The sequence below is a fragment of the Acanthaster planci genome, linkage group LG05 (genome assembly GCF_054643075.1).
Source record: "Acanthaster planci isolate LZ-2023a linkage group LG05, COTS_SCS, whole genome shotgun sequence".
NCBI classification, from domain to species: Eukaryota; Metazoa; Echinodermata; class Asteroidea; order Valvatida; family Acanthasteridae; genus Acanthaster; species Acanthaster planci.
The window spans coordinates 6,823,527-6,841,669 of NC_141781.1; the positions used below are offsets into that span (position 1 = coordinate 6,823,527).

The 18,143-nt window shown below is 40.5% G+C and overlaps 1 protein-coding gene across 2 annotated transcripts; it reads right to left on the bottom strand.

Moving 5' to 3' along the window:
* Positions 1 to 5,460: 5,460 nt before the first annotated feature.
* LOC110988939 (cytochrome P450 3A29-like) lies at positions 5,461 to 17,921 on the bottom strand. 2 transcript variants are annotated; one of them, XM_022252938.2, is made up of 13 exons: positions 17,439 to 17,921; positions 15,424 to 15,520; positions 15,087 to 15,139; positions 13,763 to 13,859; positions 12,581 to 12,697; positions 11,823 to 11,911; positions 11,456 to 11,601; positions 10,850 to 10,986; positions 10,193 to 10,333; positions 8,505 to 8,725; positions 7,400 to 7,537; positions 7,046 to 7,208; positions 5,461 to 6,379 (listed from the first exon to the last, which is right to left on the bottom strand). In XM_022252938.2, exons 1-13 carry the CDS (start codon positions 17,516 to 17,518, stop codon positions 6,305 to 6,307), a joined length of 1,554 nt encoding a protein of 517 aa, XP_022108630.2. In that variant the 5' UTR covers positions 17,519 to 17,921; the 3' UTR covers positions 5,461 to 6,304. The 2 variants fall into 2 exon arrangements, with proteins under 2 accessions (XP_022108630.2, XP_022108638.2); XM_022252946.2 differs by lacking the exon at positions 17,439 to 17,921 and adding an exon at positions 17,183 to 17,406.
* Between the last annotated feature and the right edge of the window lie 222 nt (positions 17,922 to 18,143).

An 18,143-nucleotide genomic window follows, 5' to 3' on the forward strand; every position in this document is an offset into this window, starting at 1 on the left:
TCCACCCCTAAAATGAAGAGAATGTCCCTGCCCAGAAAAGTAGCCATCTTAAAAACCATCCCTCTGCAAAACGGCCAAATAGTGTCATTTTTCGGACCCGATTGCATCCAAATCATTTGACGCCCAGAGTCCGGGCCAGAGGTTCAGTGCCATATTTCTCCAAATCTTCAATTCAAGGCTCTCAGGACTCCCTAACGTAGAATATTTTGAGTATATAAGTTTTATTCACGAGCTCGGCGGACATATTTAGGGCCTTTTAGCGAGGGTGCACCCTCAAGGCGCATAAACTTGCCTACCTATGCGGTGCGTGAGTACTAAAGGACTGTCGGTTTCATTTCAAAACACACCCCCTTTTATTCCTGCTCGGAGCGGGAAATAGTGTATTTGATTTGAGTTGAGTTGATTTATTCACTATTTCCAAAAACATCTTATTACAAAAATAAATTAAAGAAAAGCAAACTCAACGATTTCCGAAAGTAAAAATAGCAGGGATAACGCAAAAAAGTTCAATTAATTTAACTTATTTCCATTGCGGTCCCAACTGATGAGAATTAACCTGACAAGTACAGTAAAATAGATCAAAAATCATCCAAATATTATAGACGAATCAAAAACACAAAAATCGCGTGGCAAAAGCAGAAGTACACATTCACACAAACAATGGTCGTCAATATTAAAGGCTCTCCCTGACAGCTTCTCTTAAATGAACCCGAATCAAACTTGAGTATAGTGTGAGTTACCTTGGGGGGGGGGGACAGGATGGCCTAAGCGCCTTTTTAGGCGACAATGGGGTAAAACCAAAAGCTAATACTGATTTGACATCCATTGCAATCTCGATGTCGGTTTTTGTGCTTGAATTCCAGCAACTAGGATTGATAATTTCTTTCGAGTTTATTTCATTATTTTCCTGCTTGTATTTTTAGGGCAGACCTGTCTGACTAGGGTAAGTGATGGATCAACCTGTCACAAGAAAAGCAGCGGCAGACGCAACGCATTTGTTGCAACTTTTGCGGGTAAGCCAAGAAGATATGGGACGTCTTTTTCGAGAGAATTTTTCTTGACAAATATCTAATTACTCTGCAGTTGAAAGCGAACGAAATTTGTTGTTATAACAAATGAAGATGCATTTCCATCAATAAAATGGGAAGGCGATTGCCGCCCGACTGTGCCACTCCTGGATCTCTTCCTATTGAAGCACCAATAATAAACATTATACGCCGGACAGCTTTTAGACTGAGATCACTGAGAAGAAATGGACCCAACACGGTCGGGATCAGTTTCACCGTCGAAAATTTAAAAAATGAATGAAACTAAATCAGCATCAATCCTGTAGCTCACTGTATTCAAAACTAGACAACTGCCTTGTGGGTTCTGCGACCAGGGACATGGAAAAAAAAAATGTGGTGAGGGGGAAAAATGCAAAAGTTATGCGGTGTTGACCAAGCATTCAGGCGCACGGACTCCTGAAATTCGCTACGAATCGCAGTTACCGGCTTCCATATAGGACTCTTCTGGGTCTCGGGTTCCCGGCCCACCGCACTTCCTCCCTGCCCATCCATTTAACCCAAAAGGGTCGAGCGACCATGCAAGGGAGGAACGAGACAGGCCCCTAAGCCCTGGCCGCCGAGTCGGCCATACGTCTCGAACCTGTACTAAGGCGCTCACCTGGACTTCGCGGACAGTGCCAGCCGCAGAGCTTACCCGCTAGGCTAAGGTACTGCTGGTATTTGACGGGGTGAATTTAACGTCTCTTATAGCAACTGACTGACAGCAAGCTTTGGGAAAATAAAAAAGTCACCAGTGGGATTCGAACCCACTGACCAACGATTTGAAAATCGCGACCTTAACCATTTGACCATTTCATAGAAGTTGCTTTCCGCTGTTCGTCTTAAGGAGATAATAAAACCATTAACTCTACTGTGCAGAATGTTTCTGCGTATGCTTCCTGACTAAAACGCTACGATGGTGCGTCACGTAGCAAAATACACATACAAAGAAACAATGGTCGTCAACAAGAAATGTTCTCCCTGACAGCTTCTCCTTTAGTAGTTTTGAATGCATGCTTTTATATGGGCAAGTCTGAGACCCTGGACCACGTCTGCACACTAGACTACCTACACGCATGAACTCTTTCATAAAATTGTGTTAATAACACGCCATTTTTTATCTTTTTTGGGGGGGGGGCTGTTTATTTCGTTTTCTTTACTTATACAAAATGTCAGCCGAAGGTTGAATCAGGACCCCAATAGTTCTGCTAAATAATATGTTATGTGATGTGGTGGATCTGATCTGTGGTGTAGTCCTTCAGACACATTTCCCTGCCTTGTGAATGGTGCCTCTTACAGTAAATTCCTTCTCTGTAAAGATGTAGTTGAAAAGTGAGCACTTTTCCTGTCAGTTTATAATTCATTTTTAAAATGTGGACCTTGAAGTTGTCGTATTTTCAGTTGTGTGAAATGCTAATGTGAATACATCAGTGCGCTTCTTCCTATCAATACTATCTTGCATCGAGGGTTTCACCAGGGGTAGCATTACAGTTGTGCCCATGAATATGGAAGTTCTCGTAGCACGAACATAAAAAAGGCAATAAAACACCCTTTGAAAATCCTGAAACAAAGTTGACAGTAAGGTCAAGTTAGACAGAAACGTGCTCTTTGACGGTTTACATTAAAAGAAATTGTTTTAGCTATCCTTTAAATAAGAAGTTGCAAATTTAGTTTGTCAAAATGCAACTTGGTGCAAGATAGGTTGCACTGAATATTCAAATTTTATAAATCACATGATCACGTCATCTTACAGACGTCAGCTTGTTCCCACAGACTGGTTAATAAGCCAGCAAGTCACTATTGAAACGTTTTATTACTTACAAGCCTGAATACAATACTACAAGGTATATCATAGAAATATGTCAAAACTCATCCATATATCATTCATATCTTCATACTATCTTCATACATATGATCGTGGAATGGATTTTGGAATGTTAACATAGCAATTTTACCCCTAAATTTCACTGTTTTGTCAGAATTAGGGGAGAAAGAACTTTCTACTTAAAGGAAGACTGTTTCACCTTGTTTGAAAATCTTCCATTTATGATTTGTGCATGTGCTGCTTACATTACGACCCTGGGGACAATATGGGGAACTTGTCAACCGCAACATGTTCCTTATTTTAAAGAGCACCTCTAAAGAAAAAACAGGTTTTCTCTGATTTTATCTGTTCATATAAATATGGAAGCATTCAAATCGAATGCAGTGTCATTTGTCTCCAGAGTTGTACTATAACAAGCTAAAGAGGGCTTTGTCTGTCTTGAACACCTGTGAAACTTGTATTTTTCATGATTTTCTTAATTGGGGATATTTATCACTGTTGTTTGTAGCAACTGATTTACTGGTCTAGTGCCCAATAGGTTGCAGGCCAGTAAAATAAACTGCCCCAGCCAACAGTGATAAATACCCGAAATTCAAACAAATCAGGAAAAATACTCACCAGTTTCTCAGGCGTTTGAGACGCACGTCAAATCAAAGCCCACTTTCTGATTTTTCATTTTCTTGTCAAATTTCCATTCATTAACCGATGACTTCTGAAGATATTTATTTCCGTGGAAGGCCACCCCTAAAAACGCAGTCTTGGAGCCCCTGGCCATCTTGAAATATCGATGCCAACACTGCTTGAAAAATAGATTCTTCCCAATCTCACTCTGACGAAAGCTGGTATTCTCTTTGCTCGCCTACACCTGTCTTTTCTACAAATCTTCAAGTTCATGGGCCACAAAATGCCCTATTTGTAGAAAATTTGAGTGCATACCAAATGATTGCGATTCGGCCCGTGTGAGCAGTTTTCGGCCTGTTTATACTGGCCTGCATCCTTTAGTAGCCCTCCCCCCGAAAACGTGAACAATTGGAAAAGGTTGTCTCTCATCCAGGTTATGGGCCTATGACCTCGAGTGGGGCTGATAGTGCATAGCTGTGTAGTTTTGCCGTTAGGCTAACGTCTGTGAATTTCCATCTTCTTCAACTGCCGGAAATAATCACTTGTGACTAGCGACTGCAAACTATAGGGTTCATTTCTGTTGATTATGGTTAGGTTTGGCTAACTATAGGTTCGAAACTCGCACACAGGGTTTGCTCTTGAAGGGGGAGGGGACGCAGTACAGTACTCATGTTTTGAAACTCGGACTCTATGCTGGACCAAAAAGAAATTTGACTTTTAAAATTTGGCCAAGCAGCCCATCACTCTCCTGTCTTGCAATACCACATTACACCCACTAGTCAAAATAATTGAAGTGGCCAAAAGTTTTCAGGCAAGCCAGTGGTGGTTTCCCCTTCCATCAGGCTTGAACATGAGAATGAAATTTGCTCAAGTTACTACATCAAAATGATTTGTTGATGGCCGTGAACAGGAAATACGTTACACTTCTGATGTTATTAGATTTGAGTGCAGCTTTCCACGCATTAGATCATGATGTTCTTTTGAGTTTACCCCAGTCACGTTTTGGAATTATTGGCACTGCCCTCATCTTGTTTAACTCATATTTGAGTGGTAGATCTCAAAGGGATTTGGTCAATGGTAAACTATCTAGTAAACGTAATCTTGAATGGGGGTGTTCCTCAAGGGTCATGTTTAGGTCCTTTATTGTTTATCTTGTACACTAGTCAGTTGTTTGACATCGTCAATGCTCATCACCCAAGAATCCATTGCTAAGCTGATGATACTCAGTTGTATTTATCATTTTGTCCAGATGAAACTGATAGTCAGGAATTTGCCCTGTCAGCTATGGAGGCTTGCATACACGATGTCAGACAATGAATGTTTAATAATGGATTATTTTTGAATGGCAATAAAACGGAATTTATCATTATTGGCACTCGTCAACAAATATCCTAGGTAACTTTGGATGGTATTCATGTTGGGGAATCTGTCATTTCACCCTTGGCTACAGCTCGTAACTGTAATAGTTTGCTTTTTTTGCCACGTCAAAAGTTGCAAATATATTTTCTTTTATTAGGTTACATTTGATGTGTTTCTAATTAAAGTCTTCAAATATTTTAATCACCTTATGCAGTTTAACCCAACACATTGTGTTGAAGTGCGATCGTATGATAGATAAAAAAATCCTTGGAACTCCTCCTATCAACGCTTTTATAACGTGCAAACACTCATAGGCTTAATGTAATCCAATAACCACATTTTACATCGTGTTTCAGGTTTAATGCTTTCTGGCTAGCGTCCCCTGAACAAAAATATTGACAAATGGGAAGGGCTAACAACATAGGGCTGGATAGCTCAGTTGGTAAAGCACCTGTACGGTATTCTGGAGGTCGCAGGTTCAAATCTGGCTCCAGTCAAGTTCTTTGTTCATCTTTATGTAATGACAGGCTATCTATTAAGGGAAGTCCGCTTAAATTATTAGTTTAAGGACGCCAAGGCAAAGGAAGACAAGCAAATACAGTCCAAATATAACTGTCTCAATTTCACAGAGTTTTATTTCACATTAACCTTTGGAGGTTCAAATGTCTAGGTTTGATTACAATTAGGCCCAACTACAATTCCAATTTCGTTATTCCTATTTTCCAGTATTATTCCTACATTGCTATACTCTTAAAATTTCCCCAGTTCCTTTATTTCTTTATTTGCAATTCCATTTTCCCTGAATGCCAGGCCGGTGTGCGGCTGCGGACTTGGCCTTCCAGACAGCACCTGACAATGAACAGTGTGTGGAGTAAAAATTGAAACTCTAGTGTAAAGCATGCGAGTTGCCAAACAAACAGCTTGAGTACGTGTACAATATCACATGTACGCTTCACGTGAAACTTTACAATCAAAATGGTTAATAAACTGACTCCAACATCACTCATTCTTCGATTTTCTCTGACCCTATTGTTCATCAAGTCGGGCTAGACGCTAGGAATTATGAGCCAGAGAAGGTTAAGAGAGAACAAATTACCCCTTACGACATGAAAACTTAGTTTTCGTGGCGAAAGTTTTCACCCAGGATATACTCACTCGGTGGTGCCCACATTGGAAAAAAATAGCTCACTCGCGCCCACCGTTCCGCACCATCTTCGTAGGTACATGTATTTGTCATACATTTCTACTGAGCTGGGCGGTCTGCCGAATAGACTACGGTGACCCCTAAAAGACGCTTCCCTATAATCATTTGTAAGCACCTAGTCAGTTTCCTTATATAATTTGTTTCAACTGAAAGCAAGCGAGAAACACTCAACTATTTTGGTTTTACGTTCTCCCACTCTAAGCTGATGCTGCCATGAGACAACTTTCATGACTGATGATTCCCGTAGTTCTAGTTCCTTGGAATGACACTCAGCATCACACTCTCAGGAGAAATCAATCCAAATTTCTTAAGAGTTGGCGGGATCTAGAAAAGAAATTCCCAAATTGATTTCACGACACCTTCAAAGAATTTTTCGTTCATCAATAAGCATGGAATGACAGTATAGGTACTTAGCCATTGTCAGTATGCATACACCCGCAACCAGAGCGGGTAAGCGACATGTCTCGTCAAGCTTGCTTTTGTGGATTACTCTGCCATCTATGCGTAAACACCTGATTAAATAACTTTGTTGATTTATGTCACTGGCTTATTCATTCTATCAACTGGTGAGCGAATGATAGTCTGCGGCCAATAGAACAAGAAGTACAGCAGAATATTGGATGTGACACTGATTTTCAGGGCCCAATATCACGGCGCTACTTAGCACACGATTTAACGCTTTTATAAAGAGGCACCGCGTATTTCACGGAGACTGTAAGCACAGCCAAAGGCATGCTAACCTTGAAGTTAAATATATGCTTAAACTTAGTGACGTCCATTATTCGCCAGCCATTTTGTGCCCAAACAACGCGCAATATCCTATCCGGTCTTTATGATGGAGATCAATGGTCACACCCAGCACCCCAATGAAATAGTGCTGGGGTTATAACCAATTTTTCTGCTCAAGTTAGCACAACTTTTAAGCTAACTTTTAAGCAGCTCCGTGACATTGAGCCCAGTTGGGTTGGACAACAGTTTAACTGTGCTCACCTGAGTTTTCTGGCAAACATCAAAGCGAAATTGCTGCAAAACTCGAACTAGTGCTATTTTGGCCTCCAGTAAGGCAAACCGCATCGCGATGCAATTACGGGGTCCAAGGCCAAACGGCATGTATGTATAAGGCTTGATGTTGGCTTTGTTATCAGCATTGAACCTGCATTTCGAAAACAAAACTTGTGAGGAAGGTTTCATTTTAATCATGATGTGTGTACCATCTTCACTTTTCAAAAGACCAAGAATTCCAACTCCTAGGGGGATTTGTCAAATCTGTCTCTTTTTATCAAAATTCTAGCTTCGATGAAATGAGCTCCAAACTTTAATTTCTTCAAAGTTCAAACTTTTTACCGCTCAGGATCAAATTGGGTGGGATTCGGCCAGTAGTCTTCGCTGTGATGAATAGACCAGGTGCTGATGAACAGAACCAGTCCCTTTTCAATGGTCAAACCGTTGTATCGTGTTGTTTCATTGCAGACGCGTTCGAGACTGAGAACAAAAGTTGAACCATTATTGTGAGAGCAACATTCTGAGCATTTTAAAACAAATTCATTCATGAAAGACACTAAATTTTTTCCTTTTAAGGACGATAGAGAGAACATGGGTTGTCAGGCATTAAATAAACATATTCAAATTCTGAATGGAGCCAAGTTGTAGGTAAAACAAATATAAAAATCTCATCAGTCGTATAAATCTTTCTTTTGACAAAGTGCTTCCATCTAAAGTGTTTGTGCCATGTTTATACTTTGCATTAACTTTTGGTAGGCCAATATAGGGTCTGTGTTTTTGTCGTCACAGTCACAGGTTTCCTACAAGTAGCTGCCACAACTGTGGTTGGCCGTCAGTAAAAAAAGGGAAGGAAAAGCAAGATACCGCATCAAAACTTCCAGCAGCTTTGGCGTACAAATCAGGTTCAGTCCCTTCGATGACATAACAGTTTTGCACACGAAAATGAACATTCACATTAGAACGAAAACTGAGAAGGTTGCACGATACAGATTTGAAAAAGCAAAATAAAAGCTGAAAAATTAATGGTTCACTGAAACATTAGAGAACAATTTCCAGGGTTCTAGTAAAATAATTGGTACTGCATTGTCATTTTCAAGTTATGATGAAAATACTTGTCTCTGAATTGATATTTCACAACATAAGGTACAAACCAAAAACCGGCGCAGGCATTATGTAAATTGTATGCCAGTGACATGTCATATGGATTACTACTAGAACGCGCCCATACTTTCGAGTGCTGTTTTCAATGTTCCATTGTGCTCAAATTATTGGTAGATGATAATGGTAAGAACATGTAAATAAATTAATTAAACTGCACGATGACCATCCTGACTGACCCTCTGTGACTCTGTCTGTTGTGCTTGCTTAAAGTGGGAAGAACATGAAATAGAATCACAAAAGGGGGCTTTAATTTCAAAACCAGAAGAATTAACTTGTGGCCGCTTACAGGACAACTGGTGGAAACAGGCGGAGAGACTCGCTTATCACCATGTCCAAGTACACCATATTGTGGATGACGCCGTAGGTAACGTCGTTTCTTGTTGGAGTGAGGCTATCGATCTCGGCGTACAGCTTCTCTTGGACGTCTTGGTTCATAGCGAGTAGGTATGCAGTCAAACTTAGCACGGTATTGGTTGTCTCGTATCCGGCCGAGAAAAATGTCAATGCCTGGTAACAAAAAAGAATTGTAATTAGCATGTGGCACAAAGCAGAAAGCGCCGAAAGATAATTGTGTTTGGAATGCTTGGCAAAATCTAATACATCGAAACTTATTTTCACTGTTTAGCAATCCACATTTTACATGAGTTCATGATAGAATTGTAATAAACACTACTCAAAGGCAATTTGCCCTCAAAATCACAGTGGCAACAAAAGTTAATGGTCCGTCGAAATGAAAACTTGACACACGAATTTTCAGTGATTTGAACGTGCACATAGCCGTGAGTGTTACATAAGAGGGTTTCATCCTTCTGGGTAAGCTACTGCTGAGGTTGATGCTGAAGTGCACATAGCCGTGAGTGTTACATAAGAGGGTTTCATCCTTCTGGGTAAGCTACTGCTGAGGTTGATGCTGAAGTGTGTGAGAAGAGATATGGAGGCCACGTAGAGGACTAAGATGCGCATGTGTGACATGAAACCCTCATGAACTTACATTCCTGTATGGTGAAAGATCCATTGCCATGAACAGTTACCTTTTTGCGCCATGCTGTTGTCATTATTGTAATGAGGATAAATCTGGGCTAATCTTTTGAGGAGGGCAAAGGGTCAACAACATTTCTCTGGGAATTTGAAAGAAACAAGGCACAGGGCCCAACTTTACAATCACTTTCTGTAATTGTAAATCACCTGTGTTCACTCATGCAAAACGGCTGATCATTGATGTGATGGCAAGCAAAGCAAGAAACCTTGGTCTATCAATATATGATAACAAATTTCTGGAAACTAATAAAACTTCTATTTTGTTGACAATTTTCTAAATGTTTACTTTTTTCAATACCCTGTAGAGAATGACGCTTAAGATGGGATACTCGATAAAAGGAGACAAGGGCCAGTAAAGAAGACGAGACATGTTAAGGGCCTTAAGAAAATAAATAAATATCTTGATTTAAAAAATGTAAAACATATTACTACGTCTAAAGATGGTAAGTGGGTTGTCTGACATTAAGGTACTGAAGTGGAAAGATTGTAGGTAATCTGGCGTTGTGATCGTGAGAACTAAAGTGCCATAGGAATTGTCTGATGAAACGTTAATGATAGGTATTCATAGATGTGTTGAATCTGTATTTTCTTCGTATTGTAGAGATTGAGGAAGATCACTCCCTCGGTGCATTTTTACTCCAAGCTGAGACCTGATTCAAGAACATTTGGAATCCTACCACTGAGCTGACTCTAAGACGAAATCTATAAGGTCGATCTAAGTATATCGCAAGCATGTACGAAATAGTCGAAAGAAAGAGTCTAAACACCTGTAATACAGCCGACTATGTTATGATATACGAAAACAAAATCTGTGATCTTGTCTGTAGGCAGTCCTTTGCTGTGGTCCAGCAAAATGAAACGTACATAACACATCCATGGCGTCCCTGTGTGGACAGCAGCGATTCTATTATAAGACCAACGAGGTCCAGGCCGTACCTGAGCAAGGACATCAGTGGTGGACAGCGGCTTACGCCGGACGACGACATTTTCTCCACCGTTGAGTCTGGACGCCGACTCTCCTTGGTCATACTCGGGATCATTGTGGGCATTAAGGAGCAGTTGAAGCACATCGATGTTCTGAATAAATAAATAGAATAATGGTGGCAAAGAAATACGGACTGTCTTATGGGCCTAGTCTGCGTTCAAGCGTGTTATACCAAAATGAACATACCAAAATGTCATCGACAACGACAAAATCGAAATCAAAACGAGCGATAAATCACAAATGGATAACAACAATAACCATAACATTGAAGACGACCGTATTGACGTTATATAACATGGGCCAGCCATAGTGCATATGGTATAGTGTAATGTACTACGGCAGTTCTTCCTTTATGTCTCATTAAAACTGATAGACAACTTTTCCAGGGACAGTTTAAGGGGGTTTTGGTACCTTTTTACTTGTATGATAATGCACATTTTCACATTAATTAGTAATGGCGTGATGCCATCCAAGACAGAAATCACAGAGTCTATACAGCCAGCAAAATAAGGACGAAAAAGAAGAATTAACAGAGGTTGTCATAAATTTTATGGATTTTGAAAAGAATGTTTTCGAAAAAAAAAGAGTTTGGGAGGGTCCCATCTCACCTTAGACTCATGCTCTCCACTCCTCCGCAAATTGACAACTTCCTTCGTGACATCCACGAAAAAATCCACGGCTGACTGATCAATTAAGCTATATTTCGTCAGTTTCGTAAGGGGTGTGGCCAAAACTGGAAATATTACTGCAAACAAAAAGAAAATTAATGCTGAGAGTTTTTAATCCAAAATGTGCACACAGCAAGGTCAACCTGATTCGCAGTTTATGTTTTCTCATGTATTACGTGTACAGTTATACATGAATATACCCGAACAGGTAAATGCAAATTATGCCAGTGGAAAATACACCAATTACGTATATGGCGAACATGAAGCAGTAAAAATGAAATACCTCATCGGAACCCGCACCCAAGGTCAACAAGATATTTCAATGACAAATATTGACACGGCCGGATTATGACAGTTTTCCCCAAATTATGTACTCTGTGTGGAACACTCTGCCCTATTGGCAACAAGGCCAGTTCACTTTATGGCAGGCGCTCAAACTTTTTGCAGACTTCCAGATTTTTTGGAGGCTCGAGGTTGGGAGCCTGCGCAATCTACTGCGCAATCGGCTGCGCCTCAGTGTCATATTCATCCCCCTTGGCTATTTACCCAACAGAAGTGAAACAAGAGATTCCACTTTGAAGTCAAACATTTTGCTGCCATTCCTCACGAAAGGATCGTCTTTGTCGTAAGAGTCTGCACGAAGACCAAAACCACATCTTGCAATGACATCCATGGTGTAGCCCCCAAACACACTGCAAGAAATGTTTCGGACAAGAGGTTTCCATGGAAATTGTGTATATTCTTTCCCTTATTACAGAGGGCATACCTTTCAGTTCAATCTAGACATTTATGCACAAGTAACAATTTTTCAAATCTGCCTTAAGGAATGTCTCAATAATGCTTATATAGTGCATCATGAATGCAAAGCCACCACCCCAAGATACTAAAATTCAAAAATAAAGATCGCACTTACTGCCGGCATTCAACAGGAATTCCGCCTTCCCGTGCTTTGTCCAAATAGGACACCAGCCTATCACAACACTCATTCATCACAAACGACATCTAAAAACGAAAACAAGAAAATCACATCATCGAGGTGTGTTAACGCTGGCAGTCCAGCTGAATGTCCTCCAGCTAATCTTAAGTAAATTGCATGGCAGCTTTCACAAGAAAAAAGGAACCCATAAAATTGATCAGTCCAATTCTCATGTCACTCCAATAGACCAATTTTGTTTGACAGTGTTCATTATTAACTTGTTCTGATTCAGAAAAATGCTAAGTATAGGCCTTCTACTTGTGTGTACAAAACTTTTTCCGTGTACCATCCTGCGGTGTTTTTTTTCGTTTCGTTTCTCGACATTAACGAAGAAGCAGTTCCTAAGAGAGAGACACAAACTTAAGTTTGTGGATAATCAGTAGCTCTTCAGTTTCTGACTATAAACCAGGTTTCACAAGACTAGAGAACGGCTTTATATCGCAGAGACTGCAATTCTACTGCTGAGAGGGAAAATTCTCTGATGATAGCTTAAACACTGACGTTTTGACTGGGTGGTGTTTGATTCAGACTTGTGAGGATCTGGCTAAACACCTCCAACGTCTGCTTACAGCTGGGCACCTTTGGGTCTTGACGACCAATGTTTCGCCAACACTCGCCTATTGAAAAAAACAAAAAACAGAACAAAACAAATGTATAACCTTGCGGAGGGTATGCCAAAAATAAATAAAATGTACCTGTTTCATCTTCGCTGCACTGAAGGTTGGGGTAAGGATGTTGCGTACTTCTTTCCATTCATCGTCTTGCAGCAAATTCAGTCCCCTCTTCATGGGCGCTGGAAGGAGAGGCATTACCTGCTCAGAAAGAGAATAAAGTAACAACGTACGGCGAGCATCCAACATACTAATATTGGCTGGTTGGGTGAACACGTGCTTATACGTTCAGAAGAGCAGAAAACCAAGACTTCTCATTGGTCGAAGGTTCGATTTCTTGCATAGTTGTATGATTTTTTGTGTGCATTCTTACTGGGTTTCCCTCTCAAACTAATAAACCTTTCAATGCCTTTTCCTTTGAAGATCTTCAGCTGTTTCGCTCAATGATGACAATATATTTTCAGGTGGTTTTTTTCATCATCCCCTCATCATTATAGCATACCTTTTATAAGGCAACATTCGATTATGTGTGACAACAGGTTAAAGCGCAATAAAGGTAAATAGAGGAGCATGTGGACAGACCTACTCCCAATATTCTACTGATTCTACAAACCAACACCAGGAGTCTGTTGTTACTTTCAACTTTTGTTTTACTATTTAAAAGGGTATTTTGCTGCCTTTTGTGTTTTTATGCTTATGAGAATTCCCTATTCTTTGGCAAACTGTGATATCATACATCACAGTTACAGAAAAAAATTGTTTGGACACAGTAAGTCATGCATATTTTGCCAATTTCGCTGATTACTATATAATTATTCTCTTCTCTGATTCATCGTTTATGTTGCATTTTTAAAACATTGGTGTATTTTTGGCAATTAAGTTAAATTCTCTGATAAATTCTTCAGAATTGCAAACTTCCTGTCACAAGAATCCAATGGTGTAACTGGCGGGGCGAGGGTGGGGCCACACCACTGTATCAAATGTCAACCCCCGCTGGAACTTAAAACTACTCATGAAAAGAATGGCAGCAACAACTAGAATAAAACACATTTAAGGGCCTCCAGTGAGGCATTCTCCCGCAGGCATGGTGCCAACTCTAGCTATAGAATCCGTTATTTCTCGTCACTCGCTCAGTTAATATTTCCCTGAAACCAATCAGGATTTGAATTGACATTAATGACCACAATCATTGAACGCTGTCATAGCAGACGATCGGAAACAGGGAGGAGTTCCAATATGAAATCATGTGTACAGCTAGTGTCTCACCCGCCGGTTGCAGAAACTGTTGAAATTCTTGATAAGTACGTTCTTGATGATGTCAGGATCACTGACAATTAGAACAGGGCGCCGGATTTCATACATCCTACGAAAATCAAAATAGAGATCTTAAGAACTTTCAGGGTGTTTTTCAGGAACTGGAACTTTTCATTGTAGTAGAATCACCACAGTAATAGATAGGCCTAATTTACTATTTTCATAATCTGCATGTCCGGGACTGGATAACAAACAAGCAGTGCATTTTACGCATCATTCCGTGGGAAAAGTGCAACTACAAAACACTAGTTTCCATCTCATTAATAAAAATCAAGTCATCTTCTCCTCACACAGTATAGGAATGAAAATCTGGAATAAGATTATTCATAATCAAAATTGTACAGCTAGCAAAAAGGTCTTTCAAACGATCTCTTTTTTAATTTCAAATTAAAATTGATTCTTGCATTCGGGTGAATCAGTGATATGATGGGCATGTACTTGAGACATATTCTGAAGTGTGATATTAAGTGACGTTGGACTGGTTCACATCCCCAACAATTTCATGCTTTAGACGCAGGTTTTTTTTTACCCGATCCTGCGATGCACTGAAAGTGTCAAAACCATTTCTATCCATTTAATACCAAGGGATGCCACATGGCATGTGTTCACAATACAGCCTGGTATTTTTCATTCTTGACAAAAGGACGCATACAGGGTTTAAAAAGGACACCTGTGGGGCCTCGTTGTCTTGAAGGGGCTCCATTCGGTGGAGATGTAATTTCAAATAATCAGACAGATCCGTCGGGTGTTTGCCAATACGCTCCAGCTGAAGTGGGAAGGGGCCTAGACTGGTTGTCCCTTAGAATTCCCACATCTTACATCAAATACGCCATTGTGCAGCAGTATTCAAAACTCTAATGGATCTCATTCACAGGGAAACCATTTTAATTGCGTTCTTGGAATCTATCTTATTCGATGTAATGTGTTAGACGGGTTGGTGCCAGACAATTTTTGGATTCAATGCCTCACTCTCAATTTTTAAAATGTGGCTTAAAAGAATTAACCACAACTTTTACAATCTTTATTAGCATAAATGACAATGCAATTTCATTTCAGTGCTTTCCTTTCTATTCTCAGGTGTCAAAATAAAAAAGTTATCTCACTTTCAATAAAATATGGCTGACTTTTGAAAAAGGTCAATTCTATTTACCACAAGGAAATAAGTAAAGGATCACGATAATGAAATTTGTGCAATACTGGCAGGTGTTAGGGGAACGTTAACACTTCAGCACTATCAATTAAAACAAAAAGTATTGGTGTGACCATGTTGCCTTACCCCACATATTTTCCTTTGTCTTTGAGGAAACGTTCACACGCACTGTGAAATCCCTGAAGAAAATTGAAAAATACAATGTTTACAAAAGAACTGGATTTGACAAAAGTTCTTCTCAACTTAATCAGTTCATTACAGAAACCGGCACGGCCCTCTGTATGCAAAACCAATTATATTGCGAGCTATCAAAAACATGTCGATTAAAAGTTACATTCCACCAAGAAGTTTTGCTTTTATGTAAGATGAAAATTTCCTAGAAAGATCAGCTGTGATCAGCAATTACAAAACAGGTCAGTAAAATCTTAAAGGGCGTCTTAATTGAGCGGTGCTTATGACGTACTAGTTTACCACACGTGGCTGAGCTTCCCAGAAGTGGGATGTATTCAGCCACAGGAATGCCTCGCCTCTGAAAATATTGATGGCACCACCAGTCATATCTGCAAAGGACAAATTTAGACGTTTTATGCTCGTGTTAATTGAATGGTCCTCTGACCTGCTGTTGCTCTCCAGTCTTTTCTACAATCATCTGGGTAAAATTTTTCGTATGGAAGTAGGACTAGATGTAGAAAACATGACTGGATGAAAGCAACCTAAAACGGAAATGACCAAGAAAACCAACCAACCAAAAGGCATCAAACTTTACCCTCAAGCTCAAAATGTAAAGCAAATTCATCATCATTTGATACGTTAATTCAATCACCTGATTGTTTTACGCATGCCTGCAAAGACAGTCCCCACGTATGAAAACCCAGCCGCAGAAACTTACAACGGCACACAGTGGCGTATCTATAAAAATTTCTCATTGGCACCGAGGGAATGCACTAACTTTTTCAGGGCCGGCGAAAGCTGATAGACTGCAGCTCGTACATTAATTGGTGGTGTACACATTTGAAGTTTCAAGTGGGGGAGAGTGGGGCACGAAGGACATACGCTGGGAAACGCCTCCCCCTCAGGTCTGTGCTCCACCCCACTCGCAGTTACACCACTCTCAGTACCTTCGAGGGTTTGCAGCTTTACCGCTCCGTGTTTATAGCGAATTATGGTTCTCAAGTTCACTGTCAGTGTTGTTCAGACTTAATCCAAGGTAGGATCCAAAATGGCGGAGAGACTCTAGAAATTTTTTTTCTCGATTTTTGCAAATATGAAGGTTTGCAAAAGTTGGCGACTGCACACCTATCGAAACACTTTCATCCATTGCAGTATAAAGTTTAAACTGCTGACACTTAGACAACTTAGAGAGAAGTGTCGGTGGATATAGTGTATAACAATGGAACACCGACGTTTAGGAATTAGAGGCTTAGTGTTTTGACGCCTAAACATGTTTGCCAACCGAGGGTGCAATCCTGTTTTAGCGCTGATGAACACTGCTTCACCTGGGAACCAGTAAAGTATGTTGATGAATTGTAGGTGACGTAATCAACCATCCGGCAATCATTTAAAAATGATTGTCGGATTGCCGTCAAATACCTCTTTGTAGCAGATTTTAAATTGTTTTAACTTGCTACAAAGAGGTATTAGTAGCGTACGTACTCAAAAGCCATTAAAGTGCCCATCAATGATTAGCTTTCTCAGGATTACATTCCACACTTAACTTAATTGTTATTAACCCTATTACTGTAACACTTAACTCTGTAGCCTTAGTGAATTTTCCAAATATGAACACAATTTTACACAAATCCAGTGGAATACCCTCAAATTCACTACTCGCTGTAAACCAGCCCCTACAATAGTCCAAAGGCAATACAGCAGGGACTGGCAACCAGTCTATTTATTGTGTGAATCGCCACTGCAAGATGAATTAGAGTTGTTGACAGGTCGTTATATGGTCGTCTTTTGTCAGTGAACTTAAGTCAAAATCCACAATCTCTGGTCTCTAGTATAGGACAATTAAGTTTCGAATTTAATATGGTCAATCATCCGCAACCTGTATATCGGTATATCGTCTGGCTGTGTGGATCTCACCGAACAAAATCAAATTAATTACCAGTATCAACTTTGCATCAAGTCTAGTTATGAACGAGCATTGAGGGGAGATCCAGGAAGCTCCCGTGTCGAAATATTGAAGGCCATGGAGGAATGTTTACACCTATTAACGTTACCTGGTTGGTCTTGAAACACGGAAGAGGGAATACCGTACGACTCTACGCCTATTGCAGGGCTGCTTCCATAATCACAGACTTTTGTTATTCCACCAAAGCAGCAGCAAATAGGCCTATAATTTGAACCATGGATGAAGGAAAATGGCCACAGCTGCACGGTGGAAAAATAAAGCGATACTGCAGTGTGACAACATAGGCCTGCTCAAATTGCACTCATTGTTGGGTTAGTCGATTGTTTGTTACAGTTAGTTCTTACCCCAGAGACACGAACAACATTCCAACCATTGTAACCAGTGTCAGCATGGCTGGAGACAGGTCAAATCCTAAAACTTCCATTGTTCATCACATAAACGGCTTAGTCAACTTTCAGATGAGAGCTTTTCCCCTCTCATCGCTCCACTGGTTCTGAATGTCTAACTAATGCCAAATGGCCAGACTTAAGGTGGAGATTAGTTGTGCAGTGTGTGTATCATGGTGTGTATGGAGGCTGGGCCTAGTCGACTGGCAGATTGTGACACCTCCATGTTGGTGGATGTTATTGAGTAGCAATCATGTAATATGTCCAAAAAAGGCAAGTGAAGTACACCAATGTTTGTTGAATTCCCGAGATTAATGCATGGTGGCGCCGAAGGGGAGTCAATATTAGCACAAATGCTTATAAGCAAACGACATCATAAAATACCGCTGCTTGTCCCTAGGGCGAGAGTCACTATAGACTTTTTTCTGCAATGTCACAATCATGCTGGACCGGGATGTGTTGTGATAGTAATGGTGCCAGACTAACTACTCAAGCATGCAGCGTTCGCACGTGCGCTTGCACGTGGTTGAAGCTGCCTGAAGGAACATTCTTCTGCGGACGTTATTGTCTGGCACGCTGTTCATGTTGCAGCGCCGCTGTAAACCGCCGCGGCGTTGGTGTGTGACGTAGAATTTTGGGCGAGTCAGTTTGCCTGTCAACCCG